This window comes from Bubalus bubalis, chromosome 4 (assembly GCF_019923935.1).
Source record: "Bubalus bubalis isolate 160015118507 breed Murrah chromosome 4, NDDB_SH_1, whole genome shotgun sequence".
NCBI lineage: Eukaryota > Metazoa > Chordata > Mammalia > Artiodactyla > Bovidae > Bubalus > Bubalus bubalis.
Genome location: NC_059160.1, coordinates 123,592,309 through 123,609,729, shown reverse-complemented (window position 1 = coordinate 123,609,729; position 17,421 = coordinate 123,592,309). Strand labels below are relative to the sequence as shown.

Sequence of the window (17,421 nt, the reverse complement as noted above, 5' to 3'; positions counted from 1 at the left end):
CTCTGGAATGCATTTTAAGGTTAACTTAATATATGTCGTACAAACAGATTGTACTTTTTTTCACTCTGGGCTGTACAGTAGGCTCTTATTAGCCATCTGTTTTATGTACAGCAGTGTATATGTGTCAGTCCCATTCTCCCAGTTTATCTCTCCCTCCCTTTCCCCCCTTGGTGTTCATAGGTTTGTTCTCTACATCTGTCTCTACTTCTGCTTTAGGCTTATCTGTATATACATTTTCTTTTTAATTCACACAGTAGCCTTTTGAGATTATATACAGTCACCCCTCCTTATCTGCAAGTTCCCCATACATGGATTCAACCAACTGTGGATCAAAAATATTGGGAGAAAAATCCAGAAAGTTCCAAAAGCAAAACCCGAATTTGCTGCAATGCTGGTTACTTAGAGTTGACCATCAAACAACACAGGTTTAAACAACACAGGTCCACTTAAATGCCCTTTTTTTTTCATTAATAAGTATTGCAGTAGTGTACCATTGGCAGGCTTCCCAGGTGGCTTAGTGGTAAAGAATCCACCTGCCAGGCAGAAGAGGCGAGTTCAGTCCCTGGGTTGGGAAGATGCCCTGGAGAAGGAAATGGCAACCCACTCCAGTATTCTTGGCTGGAAGATCCCATGGGCAGAGGAGCTGGCGGGCTACAGTCCATGGAGTTGCAAAGAGTCAGACACGACTGAAAGGCTAAACTGCCACCACCGCCACCATATTGTCAGTAGTTGGTTGAATCTGTGGATGTGAAACCTCGGATATGGAGTGCTGACTGTGAGTTATACTTGGTGTTTGGCTGTGTGAAGGTTGGTGCCCCTAATCTCTGTTCAAAAGTCAGCCATGTTTACATAGCATTTACATTGTATTAGATAGTATAAGTAATCTAGTGAGTGAGTGAAGTCACTCAGTCATGTCCAACTCTTTGCAACCCCATGGACTACCAGGCTCCTCCGTTCATGGGATTTTCCAGGCAAGAGTTCTGGAGTGGGTTGCCATTTCCTTCTCCAGGGGATCTTCCCAGCCCAGGGATCGAACCCCGGTCTCCTGCATTTTAGGCAGATGCTTTACCATCTGAGCCACCAGGGAAACAAGTAATCTAGAGATGATATTAAATATATGGAGGATGTATAGATTATTTGTAGATACTATGCCATTTTATATAACAGACTTGAGCATCCATGATTTTTGTATCCGAGAAACAAATCACCATTGATATTGAGGGACAGTTATACTTTTGGTGTCTCCACATGTAGCTCCTAAGTAGTGGAGCTGAAACTTGAATACAGGTTGGCCGGCTGCAATCTTAATATACTTAGTCATTATACTATAAGTTTTTTATCTCCTCTATACTACCATAATATTTTATTTGTGTTTTATTTTTCATTGTATTTTTTACATTTTGTCTACTATCGTTGGGGAATTACAGCAGTTTGCTGCTGCTGCTAAGTCACTTCAGTCGTGTCCGACTCTCTGCAACCCCATAGACGGCAGCCCACTGGGCTCCGCCCTCCCTGGGATTCTCCAGGCAAGAACACTGGAGTGGGTTGCCATTTCCTTCTCCAATGCATAAAAGTGAAAGTGAAGTCGCTCAGTTGTGTCCAACTCTTAGCGACCCCGTGGACTGCAGCTCACCAGGCTCCTCCGTCCATGGGATTTTCCAGGCAAGAGTACTGGAGTGGGGTGCCATTGCCTTCTCCATTACAGCAGTTTAGAGTATAGTGAAGACCTAGGTTACCCCATTCTATACATTAATAATATGCTTAATAAACATTTGTTAACGTGACTTAACATTTACCTTAAATGTTATAGTGGGGGTTGCTTGTTTTTTAAAAAATTAAATTCTTATTTTTAAAAATGTTTCTGTGATGTGTGTGTGTGTGTGTTTATTTTGGCTGTGCTGCATGGCTTGTGGAATCTTCGTTCCCCAACCAGGAACTGAACCAGGCTGCTTGACAGTGAAAGAACAGAGCCCTAGCCACTGGGCTGCTGCGGGATTCTCTGTGCTTTCTATTTTAATCTCACAAGTGGCTTTTTACAATCAGCCCCAGAACGCTTTCTTTTTTTTTTAAGAAAAATATGGTATTTTTTTATACCATTCTCGACTATGTAAAATTCTAGTTGAATTATTGCATTTTAGTGTATCTCTAGAGATAATGAAATTTTTTCTGTTAATCTTGGAGAAACCTTTCTAACAGTAGTTTCAGCATCTTATCAAGTATTTCTATAAATACTTTTCAGAAAACCAAAGCAAAATAAAACTAATAGTGCTTCTCCAGGGCTTTTGTTATCAAAGTAATTTATTTGAGGTCACCCTGTTTTTTATTACAATTGGGTATTCACAAAACTGAGACAGTATCCTAAGGTGTCCTTGTGTGAGCTGTTTATTTTAAGCAATGAGTGTTCTGTACTAACAAAGTTTGCATTTTTAGAGTAATAAAAGTTATCAAGTAGTGTTTAATTTTGGCATCCATTGTTCCATGCTTTGTTATGCCAGTTATATTTCTTTTAATCCCATGTATTTAAAATGTTTGCTTTACGTCTTTATAATGTTTGCTTTATGTCTTTATAAGAGATGCAATGTAGGATTGGAAATTGGGAGACCCAGATTTTATCCTTTGGCTCTCTAGTTAGATGAGTCTAACTGAAGAGTTTGGGCCGGATCTTTATGGTCTCTTCATTTTTAAATTCTGGAGTTTATTTATTTTAAGTCTCTGCTGTATCAGAAGTAGTGCCAGATGGAACACATAGTCTTCAAACTAGATTGGAAGGTTATGGCAGTCCAGATGCCTAGTTCCAGAGGCGGAGAACACTGGCACGGTGATGCAGTCCATGAGCTCCACAGCTAAGTGGGAGGTGTGGCAGGGACGGGGCTTTCCTATCTCTGCTGCTCCACACTTTGCTCAGAATAGTTGTACCTGGTGTTTATTTGATTAAAGAAACACTAATTATCTTATACAACTTCCCTGGTGGCTCAAACGGTAAAGCGTCTGCCTGCAATACGGGAGACCTGGGTTCATTCCCTGGGTTGGGAAGATATCCTGGAGAAGGAAATGGCAACCCACTGCAGTATTCTTGCCTGGATTATTTTATACCTATGAGGCATTTTTATTAGGAATGTTGCTAGCTGCCAGGATGCATAAATGAGGGAATGTGGAGCCCAGCAAACCTGGGTCCACAATCTAGCTGCCCGCTTAGTTCTGCGTCCTCAGGTGAGTAGTTGTAAGGATTAAATGAGCTACTAAAGATTATACTTAGCATGGTGCCTGGTATATAGGAGGCCCTTGTAGAGATTATGATGGAGGTAGAAAGGGATTAAGATTTACAGAACTCTTTCCTCTGTTGTCTTGCTTGGCTCACATCCTGTGAGAGGGATAATTCTGAGTTCTCCAGTGAGGCAGCGGCTCTGAAGGTGTGGGGCTTCTCCTGCGCCCTGCAGCTGTTGGTCTTAGCCAGCACTGTTGATGCTTTCTGTTTCCCAGGCAGTGTTTAAGTACTTCTTGTGTCCTAGCTGATTTGCCATGTAAGTCAGGTGTACTGTTGTTATTTTTACTTTACAGACAAGAGAAATCAGGCACACAAAGGTTTGCTTAACTTTCCAGTGACTGAGCCTGTAGAGTTGGGATTTGAGTGCAGGCAGTCTCTGGGATTTGAGTGCAGGCAGTCTCTGCGTCGTTCCTTTATTTTGTGTGGCCTTTTGGGACGGTAAAGAGCCATGTTGCAAACTGGAAAGCTCTATGTAAGATGGAGTGCTGTTTTATCTGATGTGGAGATTACAGTCCACTGGGGATGTGTCTTCTCCACGCTAAACCTCCTCACTTCTCCCATCTGCTAGACGTTGCCCTTAGCATTTCGGCCTTTTTTTCCCCTTGATAGTACTGCAGCTTGTCAGTAGTCTTCCTCTAATGTATCCCCAGAAATGGATACAGTAGATCCATTATACTACTCAGATAGGGCCTGAGTAGTACAAAATCTAGGAACCAGTTGCTGTTGCTTAATGTTGCAGTGGCTTTTTAGCAACGTGGTAACTGGTTTAAGTTTATGGTCAACCTAAACTCCTGGATTTGGGGAGGTTTTTTTTTTGTTTTTTTTTTTAAAGCTATCTTCTGGAAATTGTCTTATCCCCATTTTATAGTTTTACTCTGCCTTCTGGGAGTTGTGAGAATTAAATGAAAGAGTGAGTATAAAGTTCTTGGCACAGTGACCAACAGGTGGTGATACCTCAGTAAATGGTGGTGGTTTTTCTGTTATATATATTTATCTAAATTTTTCCTAGTCAGAAGTTATATGGATAGATTCTTCTGTTTTTGTGATTCAAGATCATTGGTAATGATAAAAATTTGTGATCAAGTTGCTGAGCAGCTATATTTGAGTAGAAATAAATGTAAGTGAAGTTAAGTTTAAGGAAGGATTGTAGAGAAATGGGAAGTAACATTTGAGAATCATATTCTCATGCTTCTGCTGTTCATTTTAAATAATATTAGGTAATTTTGGTCACTGTCGTTTGGTTTTACATGTTACATGTGTGGGAGAAGAAAAGTTTGTATTATTGCAGTACTATCCTCTGCAAAGCCTTTTGAAATATATAATGTCTAGGACTTCCCTCATGGTCCATTGGTTAAGAAGCTGGATTTCCACTGCAGGGGGTACAAGTTCGATCCTTGATCAGGGAACTAAGATCCTGCTTGCTGTGTGGTGCGGCCAAAAAATAATGTGATGTTTACACCACTCCCCCCAAAAAAAATCATTGATAAAAACATAGATTAACTAGAGGCTGAGACATAACAGAATCTCCTTCCAGGCAGACGGAGACTTAGATGTGGGATTTTATCGCACATCTAGAGATGGGGGAGAAGCAGTCTCTTAGGTTTGTATAGCTCACATCTCGACATCATATCAAATACAGAAGAGTGTGTGTGTGTGTGTGTGTGTGTGTGTGTGTGTATGTCATCCCTTGCAAGTGGAAAGCTATTGAACTTCAAATTTATTTCTTATAACGTAACAATATTTCTGTCAACCTTTAGCATAGATGGTAAAACTCAACTTCTATTTTAAATATATTTAAGTTATTTACATTAATCCCACCACCCCCTTAGTCATTAACTAATTTATTCAACAGATAGTTGAGCACTTGTATTTGGCACAGATTAATAAAGCCTGATTCATACCCTGTAGGAATCCAGAATCTGATTGGGAAAATCCAGAAAATAAGTATTATAATGGTGTCTAGATATGGTAGTTCATAAACAGTTAAGCAGCTCTCTTTAGAATGAGCGAAGAACAGTAAAGAACATAACTCATTCAAGGTGATGAAAGTAGAATAGAGGTTAAGATTATTTGAATTGGGCCATGATTATTTGCTAAGACCAGATCTGGCTCTTACACTGGTTACACTCCTGGACAGTGGTTTGGAGAGGCAGAACTTAAAACAAGGCCCAGATAGATTTCCTTGTAAAATGTGGATAGTCATGCCTGACTCACGGAGCTGTGGCAGGACTGACATGAGATGTACTGTATGCAGGTCCTGTAGACGGGTGTTCTCTCCCGGGAACACTTGTCCTCTCACAAAGCCTGCAGCCTGAGTCTCTGTCAGTCAACTCACAAAAGCTTTTCAGAAGTGCTTGATTGTCTGCCTACAAAGAGAGTCATGCTGTTATTGAAAAAATCAGCTCATTATTGGAGTTATTGATCTCTTAAGTCTTGAGTTATATATTTTTATAACCATGCGTTATATGTTCTTATGAACAGAATGCTGACTCTATTAAGTTTTAAAATGAATAAAGCATTTAGTGACTACTAAATATCTCTCTAAGCATTAAGGCTCAGGCTAAGTTTAAACATTTAACTACTGTATTTGAGCTCATTCATTTTGGGAATTTTCTTTAAAAAATCAGATTTTTGTTGTTACTGGTGCATTGATTCTACAGCAAGAAAATTAAATATAAAAACCAAACATTTTGATAAACCATAATGAAAAAGAATATGAAAAAAGAATGTATGTATGTATATAACTGAGTCACTTTGCTATACAGCAGAGATTGGTACAACATGGTAATTAACTGTACTTAAAAAAAACAAAACTACAGGATTTGTAATTTAAAAATTTTTTAAAAACTGTTTTTTTTTCCTTTATCGAATAACACAAAGAGGAAATGGTTAGCTGTATACCAGCTCTGGTAAGAGAAGCAGACTCATTATGTTGCAGTTGTACTTTGGTGCTACTCTGTCACCTACTCAAGTGAATGAGAACCCGCTGAGCTGATCGTGTCACTTCGTCACTCAAAACTCCTCGGTGGCTCCATTACCCATGAGATAAAACCGAGTTAATTTAAAGAATGCTGATCTTCTAGGAAGCAACTTCGGATGTGTCCAGCCTTGTCTGTCACACCCCTTGCTCACACTTTGGGCCCCCCTCCCCCCAGTCGCAGTTTATACAAAGCACACACCTGAGCACATTCACCGTGCTCTTCCTTGTCTTTGTTTGTGACTTCTTTTCCTGGAATATTCTCTCTCTCCTCTCTGCCTGGTCAATTCATATTCTTCTTTCAAGACCCATTTATCAAGAAGCTTTCCCCAGTCCCAGCTTCCCCTAATGGCTGGTTGATTGAAATGGTGAGTTTTCCTTTTCTGTTCCACTGGACTATACATTCTTCACAGGCTGTCTTCCTGCCTCCGAGCAAGTGAACTCTTTAAGTCTCAACATGTTCAAAACTGGACTCCTCACAAGGCCCCTGCACTGAGGCTGTGCCACCTGTTGTCTTTGTCCATTTAGGGTAATTTCAGTTTTCCAGCTTCTCAAGCCAAAAACCTTAGAGTCATACTCTCTTTCTTACTCTGTACCAGTCCTTCTGGAAATCCTGCTTATGATTCCTTCAGAACAGATTGAGGATCCAGTCACTTCTTAAGACTGTGATCCAAGCAGTCAGCATACTTCATCTGATTTATTGCAGGGAAAGCTTTCTCATTCATCTTCCCCTTCCACTTGTGCCAGCCTTGGTCTGTTTTCCACATCAGGGGTTGCAGACTTTCTGTGAAAGGCCAGGTGGTAAAAAATTTGAGGCTTTGTGGACCATACCCTCTATCACAGCTACTTAGTTCTTTTATTGCCTGAAAACAGCCATAGATAATAATACATAAACAAACGAGTGTTCCAATGAAACTTGACTTACAAAACCGGGCAGTGGGTAGTAGTTTTCCAGCCACTCTCCACATGGCAGCCAGACTGCTCAAAGCCCTCCAGTGACCTCTCTCTTAGTCCTTTCAGTGGTGTCTAAAGCCCCAGCTCTTCCCCTCTCTGACCTCATCTTGCACTGTCCACGGCTTTGCTCTCTCATCTCCAGGCACACTGACCCTCCTTTTCCTCACACAGGCCAGGCCCACCGCCTGGAACATTCACTGCTTATCTCCTTCAGGTCTGCTCAGATGGGTCTGCTGGACCCACTCCATTAACACCCCAGCGTTGTGTTCCCCATTCCTGCCTTGTGTTTTCAAAATACTAATCTTCTCACATACTATTTATTATGCTCTGTGTTAATGTAATTATTTTGTTTGTCCTTTCTCCTCCTACCAGAATATGTTCCCTGAAAGCAGTCACTTTTTTCTGTCTTCATTATTGTATCCCTAAGATCTAGAACAGTATCTGACATATGCTCAGAAATGCTCAGAAAAGATTTGTTGAATGCATGAACAAATAGTGGATATTTTTGAGGTGGTTGTTTTTTAATGCACTCTTCCTTCTCTGTCACTGCTACCAAATCCTGACTGTTTCACAGTCTTCATTTTGCCTTAATTCCCCTGTGCTTCTGTCCTGTGCCCCTCATCCGGGCTAGCATCTCTTGTCTATGTGTCAGTAACCTCTAATTCCAGGTCATCTACTCCATCCCCTATGAGTAGCCTAAGTGATGTTTGGAGAGTTGAAATATTTTTTTGCTACTGTTATTTGAAATTTGTTACTGTTGTTCAGTCACTCAGTCGTGTCCAACTCTAGGCGGCCCCATGGACTGCAGCACACCAGGCTTCCCTGTTCTTCACTATCTCCCTGAGTTTGCTCAGACTCATGTCCATTGAGTTGGTGATGCCATCCATCTCGTTCTCTCTCGCCCCCTTCTCTTTGCCCTCCATCTTTCCCAGCATCAGGATCTTTTCCAATGAGTCATTTCTTTGCATCAGGTATCCAAAGTATTGGAGCTTCATTCAGCACCAGTCCTTCCAATGAATATGCAGGGTTGATTTCCTTTAGGATTGAGTGGAAATTTGGGCCTTTGTTAATCAGAATCCTATGGAGTGCTTGTTTAAAATTCTGAGATCGAAGGCCTCATCCCATACTTACTAAATCAGGATTTCAAGTATGGGGTTTGGAATCATAGTTTAAGAAGACCAGGTGATTAATTTGGCTTCACTGACTTGTAAAAAAAAAAAACTGAACATATGGCGAGAACCTTTCTGCCGGCCCCTGCCCATCTGTCCTTCCCTGTCTCCCACAGCCCTGATGGGGACTTCCATCTTCCCATGGTGCTTACCTGGTTGTGGTCCTCTCAGGGTGCCATATTTGTTCATGGTTTTTGAAAATACTGTTTCCATTACTTGAAAACTCCCTCTACTCTGGAAGAGTTCTATTATTATCCTTCAAAATTATGCTCATTTGTCACTTTCCCTATAAAATGTTTTATAGGGATGCCCCATTCCCATTAAAGCATTAATCATCCTTGCTGTCTGGGTACCTTGTGTAAGACCCTGCTTTGTTTATTACACTGTCCTGGATGCCTTTGCATGACTGTCTTCCTGTTTCGACCTACCTGAGCCAGTTCAGTTTAGGTATTAGGTTCTCTTTGAGAGATAATGCTCAAGTTTGCAGCTTCAGATAAATGAGCAGTGTTGACCTAGTCCTGCAAAACAGCTTCTAGATGGCATGTTACTATGAAAACAAAACTCAGAGCTCTGCTACACCCACAAACGTAGTCTTAGAGACTCCTTTCTAAATTGGATGAAATCTCTACTCTCCATTTTAGAAACTCTTAGGAAAGGTTTATTCTAGGCAGAAGTGCTAATCTGGTTTTAGTATTCATTTTAACATAGGTAGAATCAGACAACAGAATTCCCTTGTAGGGGACTTACCACAGAACCTGTAGGAATCTTAAGCCCTAGGGAACCATCCCAAAGAGAATAGGCTCCTGGGTTCATTAGACTCCTATGCATGTACTCATGTAAGAGCAGTGGTCCCTGTGTGGTATCTAACCAAACCACATAGCTTATTCACCGCTCTTCTATACCGTCATCATTTCTAATACCTGTTATGCTAATTACCAACATCTGTCGATTTGAAAAGAGATAAGGATCGAGGGCTTACCTGAGGTTTTTGATTAGAAGCTTTCATCATTAATCAGTAACTCTGTCCTGGAGTGGTTTTGCAGATGTTCACTAATGATCCAGGATGAATAATAGGACCCTCTAATTCAAGTCCTCCATTCCATCAAAGCAAATCAGCACTCTCTATGCTGAAATAACTTACATAGTTTAAATCACACCTCTCTTCCAGACTCTGGAATTTCAGGAAGCAGGTGTTGAACTTTTCATCTCTGTATCCCCAGGCTTAGTGCACTGCCTGTTCTGTGGGCCTTACGAGGTGCTGAAATTATTGTTGGTAATGTTCAGCAGCTGGGGGTTTTGTTTGTTTTCTTTGTTTGAATGCTAAACTGCAAGCTTGCCGGAGAATTATTTTATTAATAAAACAAGTTTGCCACAGCTGTCAGAGACCGTGTCTTAGCAGTGCGCCTTCCTGCAGGGGCTGGAATGCAATAGTGTCTCTCCTGGAGATCAAGCTGAGGCCTGCCTGGACCCCTGCCTCCTTGTGGGGAGAGGTTGCTCGGTCCTCCTCCTCAGGTGCTGTGGGTGAGTGGCATAACTGCAAAGCCTGGCCTGGGGACCCGAGGAAGGGCTGTGCCGAGCTGGTGAGCTTGCAGCCGAGGCTAACAAATCACAGGTCTCCTCTGACAGCAGAGCCAGGCAGCCCAAATATAAACTGCTCCACAGACCAGTTCCTGACATGTAAAGTAGAATTTTATCAATTCCTTGCTAAAAGGGAAAAGAGTGCAGTAAGGCATCATTAAAGATGAATACACTACCTGTTGAAACATTGCTCTTAAGTAAGTTGATTTTTAAATGTATATTGGAGTTGTTTTCTCTCAGCCTAGAATTAGGGCCCAAGAAGGAAAATAGTGTGTCTGGTATTGAATTAAACAGCCCATCATTCTTGGGCTATTTAAGGAGTAATTTGTAGCAATACTATTATATTATCTTTCCTTTTTCCCCCTGCATTTCATTCCTATGAGTATGGTCAGAGGAGTCTCTTGGACTTTTTAAAACTTTAATTTATAATTAATATGATTATACTCGGCCTTTGTATACAAATTATAACTAGCTCGTATTAAATATTCTATAGAAATATAAAAATGTTGAAATTGTTGTTTTATCATATGATAGAAGATTTATACTTAAAGATCTCTCAAAGATCGAGAGAAGTGATGAATAACCCATTAGGAAAGTGAATAAAGGATGTGAGTTAAGCAGTTGACAAAAGAATGAAACAGCAAGTAAAAATATGAAAAATCTCATAAATTGGGATTTCCCACCAGCTCAGATGGTAAAGAATTTGAGAATCTGCCTGCAGTGCAGGAGACCTAGGTTCAATCCCTGGGTGGGGAGGATCCCCTGGAGAAGGAAATGGCAACCCACTGCAGTATTCTTCCCTGGAAAATTCCATGGATAGAGGAGCCTGGCCAGCTACAATCCATAGAGTTGCAAAGAGTTGGACACAACTGAGCAACTAACACTGTATGTTATTTATAACATTAAAGTTTAGCAAATAAGTCAAGAGATTTAAAATTTTAAATGCCTATGGATTGTCCTTCCTCATCACCTCTGTTTAACAGGCTAATATACAGTGAACAAAATTCATAATTTTATAAAGTTTTTAGTTGTATCTTTTAGGAAATGAGATTACCTAAACAAATATAATTGAAATCTGCAGTTTAAGGAATAAGATTATGGTAGATACCAACTTGTTTTTAGTCTAGTTCTTTTGATGATATGTGTCCCCCCATATTTGAGCTAGAGTTGCGTAAACCCGAATGATAGTGCTCGTGGTGGGTACCTGTGCTGTGGGAATGGAGGAGGAAGAGACTTCAGAGGGGTAATGCAGAGTTGGAGGAGACCTCCCAAAGCGCATGGGAGAGCTGAACCTCGTGCGCGCGCGCATGTGTGCGTGCCTATGCGTCCATCTGTTGTGGCAGGTGGGAGTCCCTCAGGAGCCGGCTACTGGTTCACCTGAACTCTTCACTCGGACTGAACACAGCCTTACTGGAAACAGGAACTGAGGAGGACGTAAAGGAGGTGGTTTTCTCCTCCAGACTCCTTAGCATCTCTGTGACGTTTGGCAAGTTTTTCATTCTCATTATAGCTATGTTTTCTAATCTCCAAAATGAAGAGATTAATTGGACCTACCTCATAAGTTTGTTGTGAGTGGTGAACGAGATGATCCTTGCCTGGCTTATGGTGAGTGCTTACTAAACGTTAACTGTCTGTGTCTGCAAAGGGCAGAGGGCTGTAGACCTGGGACAATATATTTTAATAGAATAAATTTTCAAATAATAAAGCTTTTCACCACATTCCAGGTAAAAAATAATACTTTGTTAGCCATAAAATTTTACTTTTCTTAGCTTTGAATCAGTGTTTTAAAATAATTCAGTTCAAGAAGGAAAAAAAGTGAGTTTCCTGGTTCAACTTCATATTGAATACAAGCCTTCCAATGCCAGAAATAAATGTCTTCAGATTCCAGAGAGGTACCACAAACCTCTTCCTTCCTTTTATTCTTAAGAGTAAAAAACAAATTTATGGTTTTTCTTATCCTAAGAACATCTTCAATCATGTATATTTTCATGTCAAAAAGGGAAAAAATAGCATTTAATTGTTTTGCTTATGTTTAAATAGGCTTTTCCCAACGAGAAACTGAAATGTTTAAAATTGGTGTCTCAAAGACATGTCAGATTAGGAATGTGCCTCAGAATGGTAGAGCAGGCAATTGCATTGTTTCTTTTTCAGGCAAATGTCGAGTCTTTTCCACTGTCTTCCAGCCCAGCCCTCATGGGAGTGTGAGGTCATGTCTGCTACTCCTCAGAAAGCATAGAAGAATAGCCAGGGAGTAGCACTCCAGTCCTCATCAAATCTCTAGAGATAGTTGTTTTACTTGATAGACTTCAGTGACTTTCCTTATCCTTAGGACCACTATATACAGTGTAAATCTCTTGAAACAATTTTATCCTTTATAGGTATGCCTTTTTCCTCTGCTGAATTTTCTGCTGTCTTTATAGGTATAGGTATGTCTTAGTCCATTTGGGCTGCTACAGCAAAATACCACAGACTGAGTAGCTTATAAACACGGAAATGTATTGCTTACTGTTCTAGAGGTTGGCAGGCTCAAGATCAAGGTGACCATGCTCGCCACTGTCTGGTGAAGCCCCTTTCCTGGTTCATAGCCACTTCAGGCTGTGTCCTCGCAAGGAGGAAGGGTCAGGGTTACCCTCAGAGCCCCTTTGTAAGAGCACTTATCCATTCATGAGGGCTCCCTGCTTGTGACCTCAGTGGCTCTCAAAGGTTCCACCTCTTAAATATTCGGGGCTTCAGAGTTTCAGCCTATGAATCTATGCAGGGATGGAAACATTCAGATCATAGCAATGTCCTTTATCTTATATAATCTTTCATATAAATCCTAGAATAGGGAATCTGCCTTCAAAGCTTTCATTGTAGCCATCCCTGCACAAGGACCACAGTGGCTCACTGTTGCTCTTCCTCTGCTGAATTTTCAAGATTTCATCTTATTTGTGCCAAATTAACTTTACCTGCTTAATTCATTATTAAGTGACAAAGCAGACCATCATAAACGACCCCGCTGTCACTCAGCTGTTTCCTGTGTTTGCCGTGCCCGTACTGTTGGTTTTTTTATCCCTTTACCTTTCCAAATCACACCTGTCCTTTAAAGGTGAGCCAAGGTCATGTGTAGCTCAGAGCCTTGTCCTTTTATTTTATCCCACATGAATAATTCCTTTCTTCCGAATTCCTTTTCTGTTTATTATCTGCACTATTCAGCTTATCAGTTGATTTGCAAGTGCCTGGTGTTTTCTTTCTTTCCAGCTAAGCCTTTTCAGACATACCATACTGACCCTTTTTGTAGTGGGATATTGTAGGTATTTCGTAATACTTTTTAATACTGCTAATGACTTCTAGACTACTAATGGTCTCAAGCAGGTAAAATCAGGTGTGGAATGAGTTGTTATTGTTTTACCGAGAGATTAAGAGAAGAGGAATTTATTAAAAGTATTGTGAACAAGAACCTGTATATTAAAAAAAAAGTCAAGAATAGTAATAGTCTTTTTTACACAAATATATATACAATATACCTAGAAAACAAAATTACCAATTAAGACATAAAGCATAAATGTTATTTAAAACCTGTAAGCACTGTGTAACATTTAAGAAACTTTAAATTTTGATAGTCCAAATTGTAGCTAAGGATAACTTTGTTTAAATTCACATTTGTTTAAATGTGAATACTTATTTTAAACATAACAGCTTCTAGATGTCATGAGATTTTATAGAAATGTCTTTTTATGTTTTTTAGACTCCAAGTGGGGAGGAGTTTCAGGGCATGCGTGAATTGCTCAGTGCGTTTCACTGTGTCGTGTTTAGGCCATGCGGATATTTGAATGAATTCATGACCCTCCCAAATCTTTGCATGTTTCCTGCAATATTTATCTTTCCCCAGAACCTCTAGGAGTTTGACTCCTTCAGGTCTCAGGTTTTCCAAGGTGATCTGCTTTTTCTGGCTGTGCTTGGTTTTCCCTTCTCCTCTTAGAGTCTCTAGTTGTAGGCACAGAAGGGCTTGTCTGTCTTCTGGGAGTAGGATCCTCTTGCTTCTTTCTCTTTTATACATTACTCATTTTATAGCCACCTGCATTTAGCTCTGATTATCAGTAGGCCTTCTAGTTTGCTGGGTTATGGTGGGGTTTCTCATCTTATCCTTTTTACAGTTGTAAGAATGTCCTTCTGCTTTTGCTATGGCTGCTGTAGACAGGGTGAGTCAGCAAACAGGCAGGCCCTGTGTAGCACTGACTCCCTTCCCCGCCTTCCTTTCTCTCCACTCCGTGGTGTCCTGTCACCAGAGCAGAGCCAAAGGGCTCTCGGGAACACCAGACACAGAGCAGAGCCAAAGGGCTCTCGGGAACACCAGACAAGGCTCCGGTGATAATGGCCCCTCAGATAATACATTTAGGTGGAGGTAACTGAGCTACTTCAGGATTATAAAATTTAATTAATACAGTTGTTTAAAACTTTTATTACATCTTTTATTTTTTCCAAAAAGTCTCGCTTGGAATTCAGTGGAAACAGATAAATGGTACCCCAGTTGAAGGTTGGGGCAAGACCTGTTTGTTTGGCCTCTTGTCATTTTATGGGTCTCTGGGGTTGCAAAGAGTTGGACATGACTTAGCGACTGAACAACATTTCTCTGGACTGCCTATCAGTCACCCCTAGGTACCGCCATGGAACCCTAAAGGAGAACAGTGTAGAAGTGCCTAACACAAACTTCTCATTCTGAAGCATAATCATAGTGTCTTCAGTTTTGTTCTACTCTGGAATATCTGGCTTATCAGGACCCCTGCTGGGAAGCTCCTCTTGTACCCTGTGTGTGGTGTTAACTCTTTCACCTAGTATTTCTGGGGGTGTTTTTTGTTTTTAGTAAATACTCCATTCATTCAGTTACATAGGCTGAAAACAGCAGAATCATCCTTCACTCTCCTTTTTCTCCACTTCCAGTCCATGAGCAAACCCTGTTGGTTTTCTACCTTCACAATACATCCTACCTTGCCACCTTAGTCAACCTGATTTTTGTTTTTCTCCTGGAAACAAACTGCAATAGCCAACTAGCAGTCTTCTTTTTTCCCTCTCCACCCCCTGACCCCCAACACACACGAGTATAGCGGCGTGTTACATGGATAACATAGTACAGTGTCAGTGACTTGGGTTCTGAAGCCAGGTTGCCCACATTCATACTTGATCTCCTGTCATGTGTCATTAAGAACATTAACCTTCCTGGGCCTCAGTTTCCTTAACAGAGGGGCGTGTTACATGCTAATTTGTCATTTAGTCTCATTAATATTAAATGAGTTAATGTTCAGCATTGATCTTCTAAATTGTGTCTTTCCAAATTGGTTCCACTCAGAGACAGTGTTGGAGGTGGTTTGTAACTGTGAAATGGTAACATAGGTGTTCTGTGGTGAGCTCAGGGAGAACGGCCATCTTCCATGGAGCAGGACAAAGCCCACTTGATCTTGATTATCAGCATGAATAAAGGTCACAAAAGAGAGGCCTTTCTGCAGTCTCTCTGATCCTTCCATGTCAGCTCTTCCCATCACTGTGACACAGAGTTCTCCAGACCTTGTATTGTTCACCAGCCTACCCTGTGCTTTTTATACACATCAGTGTAGAAGGTCTTTACTTCTTCTTATCTACAAACATGATTTTTTTACTAGAGAAAGAATTTAAATGTAAGTCAGAATAGCCAAAAATCAGAGATCTTTGTTATAAGCTGTTTTCCCTTTTTACTCATAGTTGGACTATTAAATTTATTATTATTATTGTTACAGGCCATGGTTGCTTGTTACCCTGGCAATGGAACAGGTTACGTACGTCATGTCGATAATCCAAATGGAGATGGAAGATGTGTGACATGTATATATTATCTTAATAAAGACTGGGATGCCAAGGTATGCCACCTAATTGAGCATTTATTTTTTATCTTACAGGTGTTCTTTTCTCACAAATACTCCTCATAGGTGAGACTGACTTTAAAATGTGGAACAGTTAAACATTTCTCCTTAGATATGCTTTACTGTAAGGTATTAGGGGTGGATCTTTATTAAAATGAAACAGATACTAATATAGCTCAAAAAGTAGATTCCCTTATTTTGGATATTGAAGCATTCATCCAAAATTTAACTTTTACAAAAGTATCTTTTATTAAAATAATACCCAAAACACTTATGAGAATTTTTTGCTCTATTACGACTTTTGAGGGAGATTATGTATAAATGATTATTAAGAACTATTTGCTATTTAACTCCTACATTTTATTTTTTGCATTGTTACAGAGATGTTGTTTGGCATTGAGTTGTTAGACTGTTGGAGGCAGGACTTCTTTCTCTGATTATGAAGTTTATCAATACTGACAGATTCTATGGTACAGTCAGAATGTACAATACAGCTAATCTCTGTTGTTTCAAAAATATATTCCCTGAATATCAGCCTTAGTTTCACTTAAGTTTAAAAGATTTAAACTTCAGAAATGTGTCATGTATGATTGCATTGGAGATTGTATAAACTAATTTTGGTTGATTTCTTTAAAATCTTTTTTATTTACATATATTGAAGCAAAATAGAAAAGTGAACATAATATATAGCCCAGTGGATTTTCACAGAGTGAACATACTTGTGTAGCCATGGTAATTTTTAAAAATCAAATAACCTTTAAAACACCTTCCTTCGCCACACACACATATGCATAAATGAAAATCACCAGGTCCTAAATGTCCCAAAACTTAGTCCTGTTCTAAAAGCATATCCTAAAACTTAGTGATCCAGTAATCTTTCTGTACCATACTGATTTAAAGAATATCCTCTGTCCTTGATACTCTTATAGAAAACCTTAAAGACTCCACACAAAAACTATTAAAACTGATAAATGAATTCAACAAGGTAGCAGGGTATAAGATTGATATATAGAAGTCTGTTGCATTTCTTTATGCCAATATTGAAAAGAGAAGGTAGAAAAAATCCTGTTTAAGATCATGTCAGAAAATATGTATCTAGAAATATACCTAACCTATATGCTAAGGCTTATAAAACTCTGATAAAGGAAATCAGTGATGATGCAAAGAAAAGGGAAGATATCCCATGCTCTTGGATTGGAAGAATTAATATAGTTAAAATGGCCATACTACCTAAAGCAATCTACAGATTTAATGCAGTCCCTATCAGATTACCCATGACATTTTTCACAGAACTAGAACACGTAATCCTGTAATTTATATAGAATTGCCAAAGCAATCTTGAGGAAATAGAACAAAGTTGGAGGCACAGCCCTTCCAGACTTCAGGCAATGCTATAAATCTATAGTAGTCAAAGCAGCATGGTATTAGCGCAGACACAGACATGTGGATCCATGGAATAGAATAGAGAGCTCAGAAATAAATCCACACATCTACAGTCAATTAATCTTTGACAAAGAAGGCAAGAATTTGCAATGGAGAAAAAACAGTCTCTTCAGCAGATGGTGTTAAGAAAGCTGGACAGATGCATGTAAATCAGTGAAGTTG

General features: G+C 39.9%; 1 protein-coding gene across 3 annotated transcripts in view; it reads left to right on the top strand.

The window, feature by feature from the left end:
- EGLN1 (egl-9 family hypoxia inducible factor 1) overlaps nt 1–17,421 on the top strand; it is a 64,081-nt gene that overhangs the window by 36,093 nt on the left and 10,567 nt on the right. For all 3 annotated transcript variants that reach the window (XM_025284499.2, XM_025284498.2, XR_003109004.2), the window contains exon 2: nt 15,694–15,813. In XM_025284499.2, the coding sequence (XP_025140284.1) occupies nt 15,694–15,813 (120 nt within the window). The remainder of the gene's footprint in view (nt 1–15,693; nt 15,814–17,421) is intronic.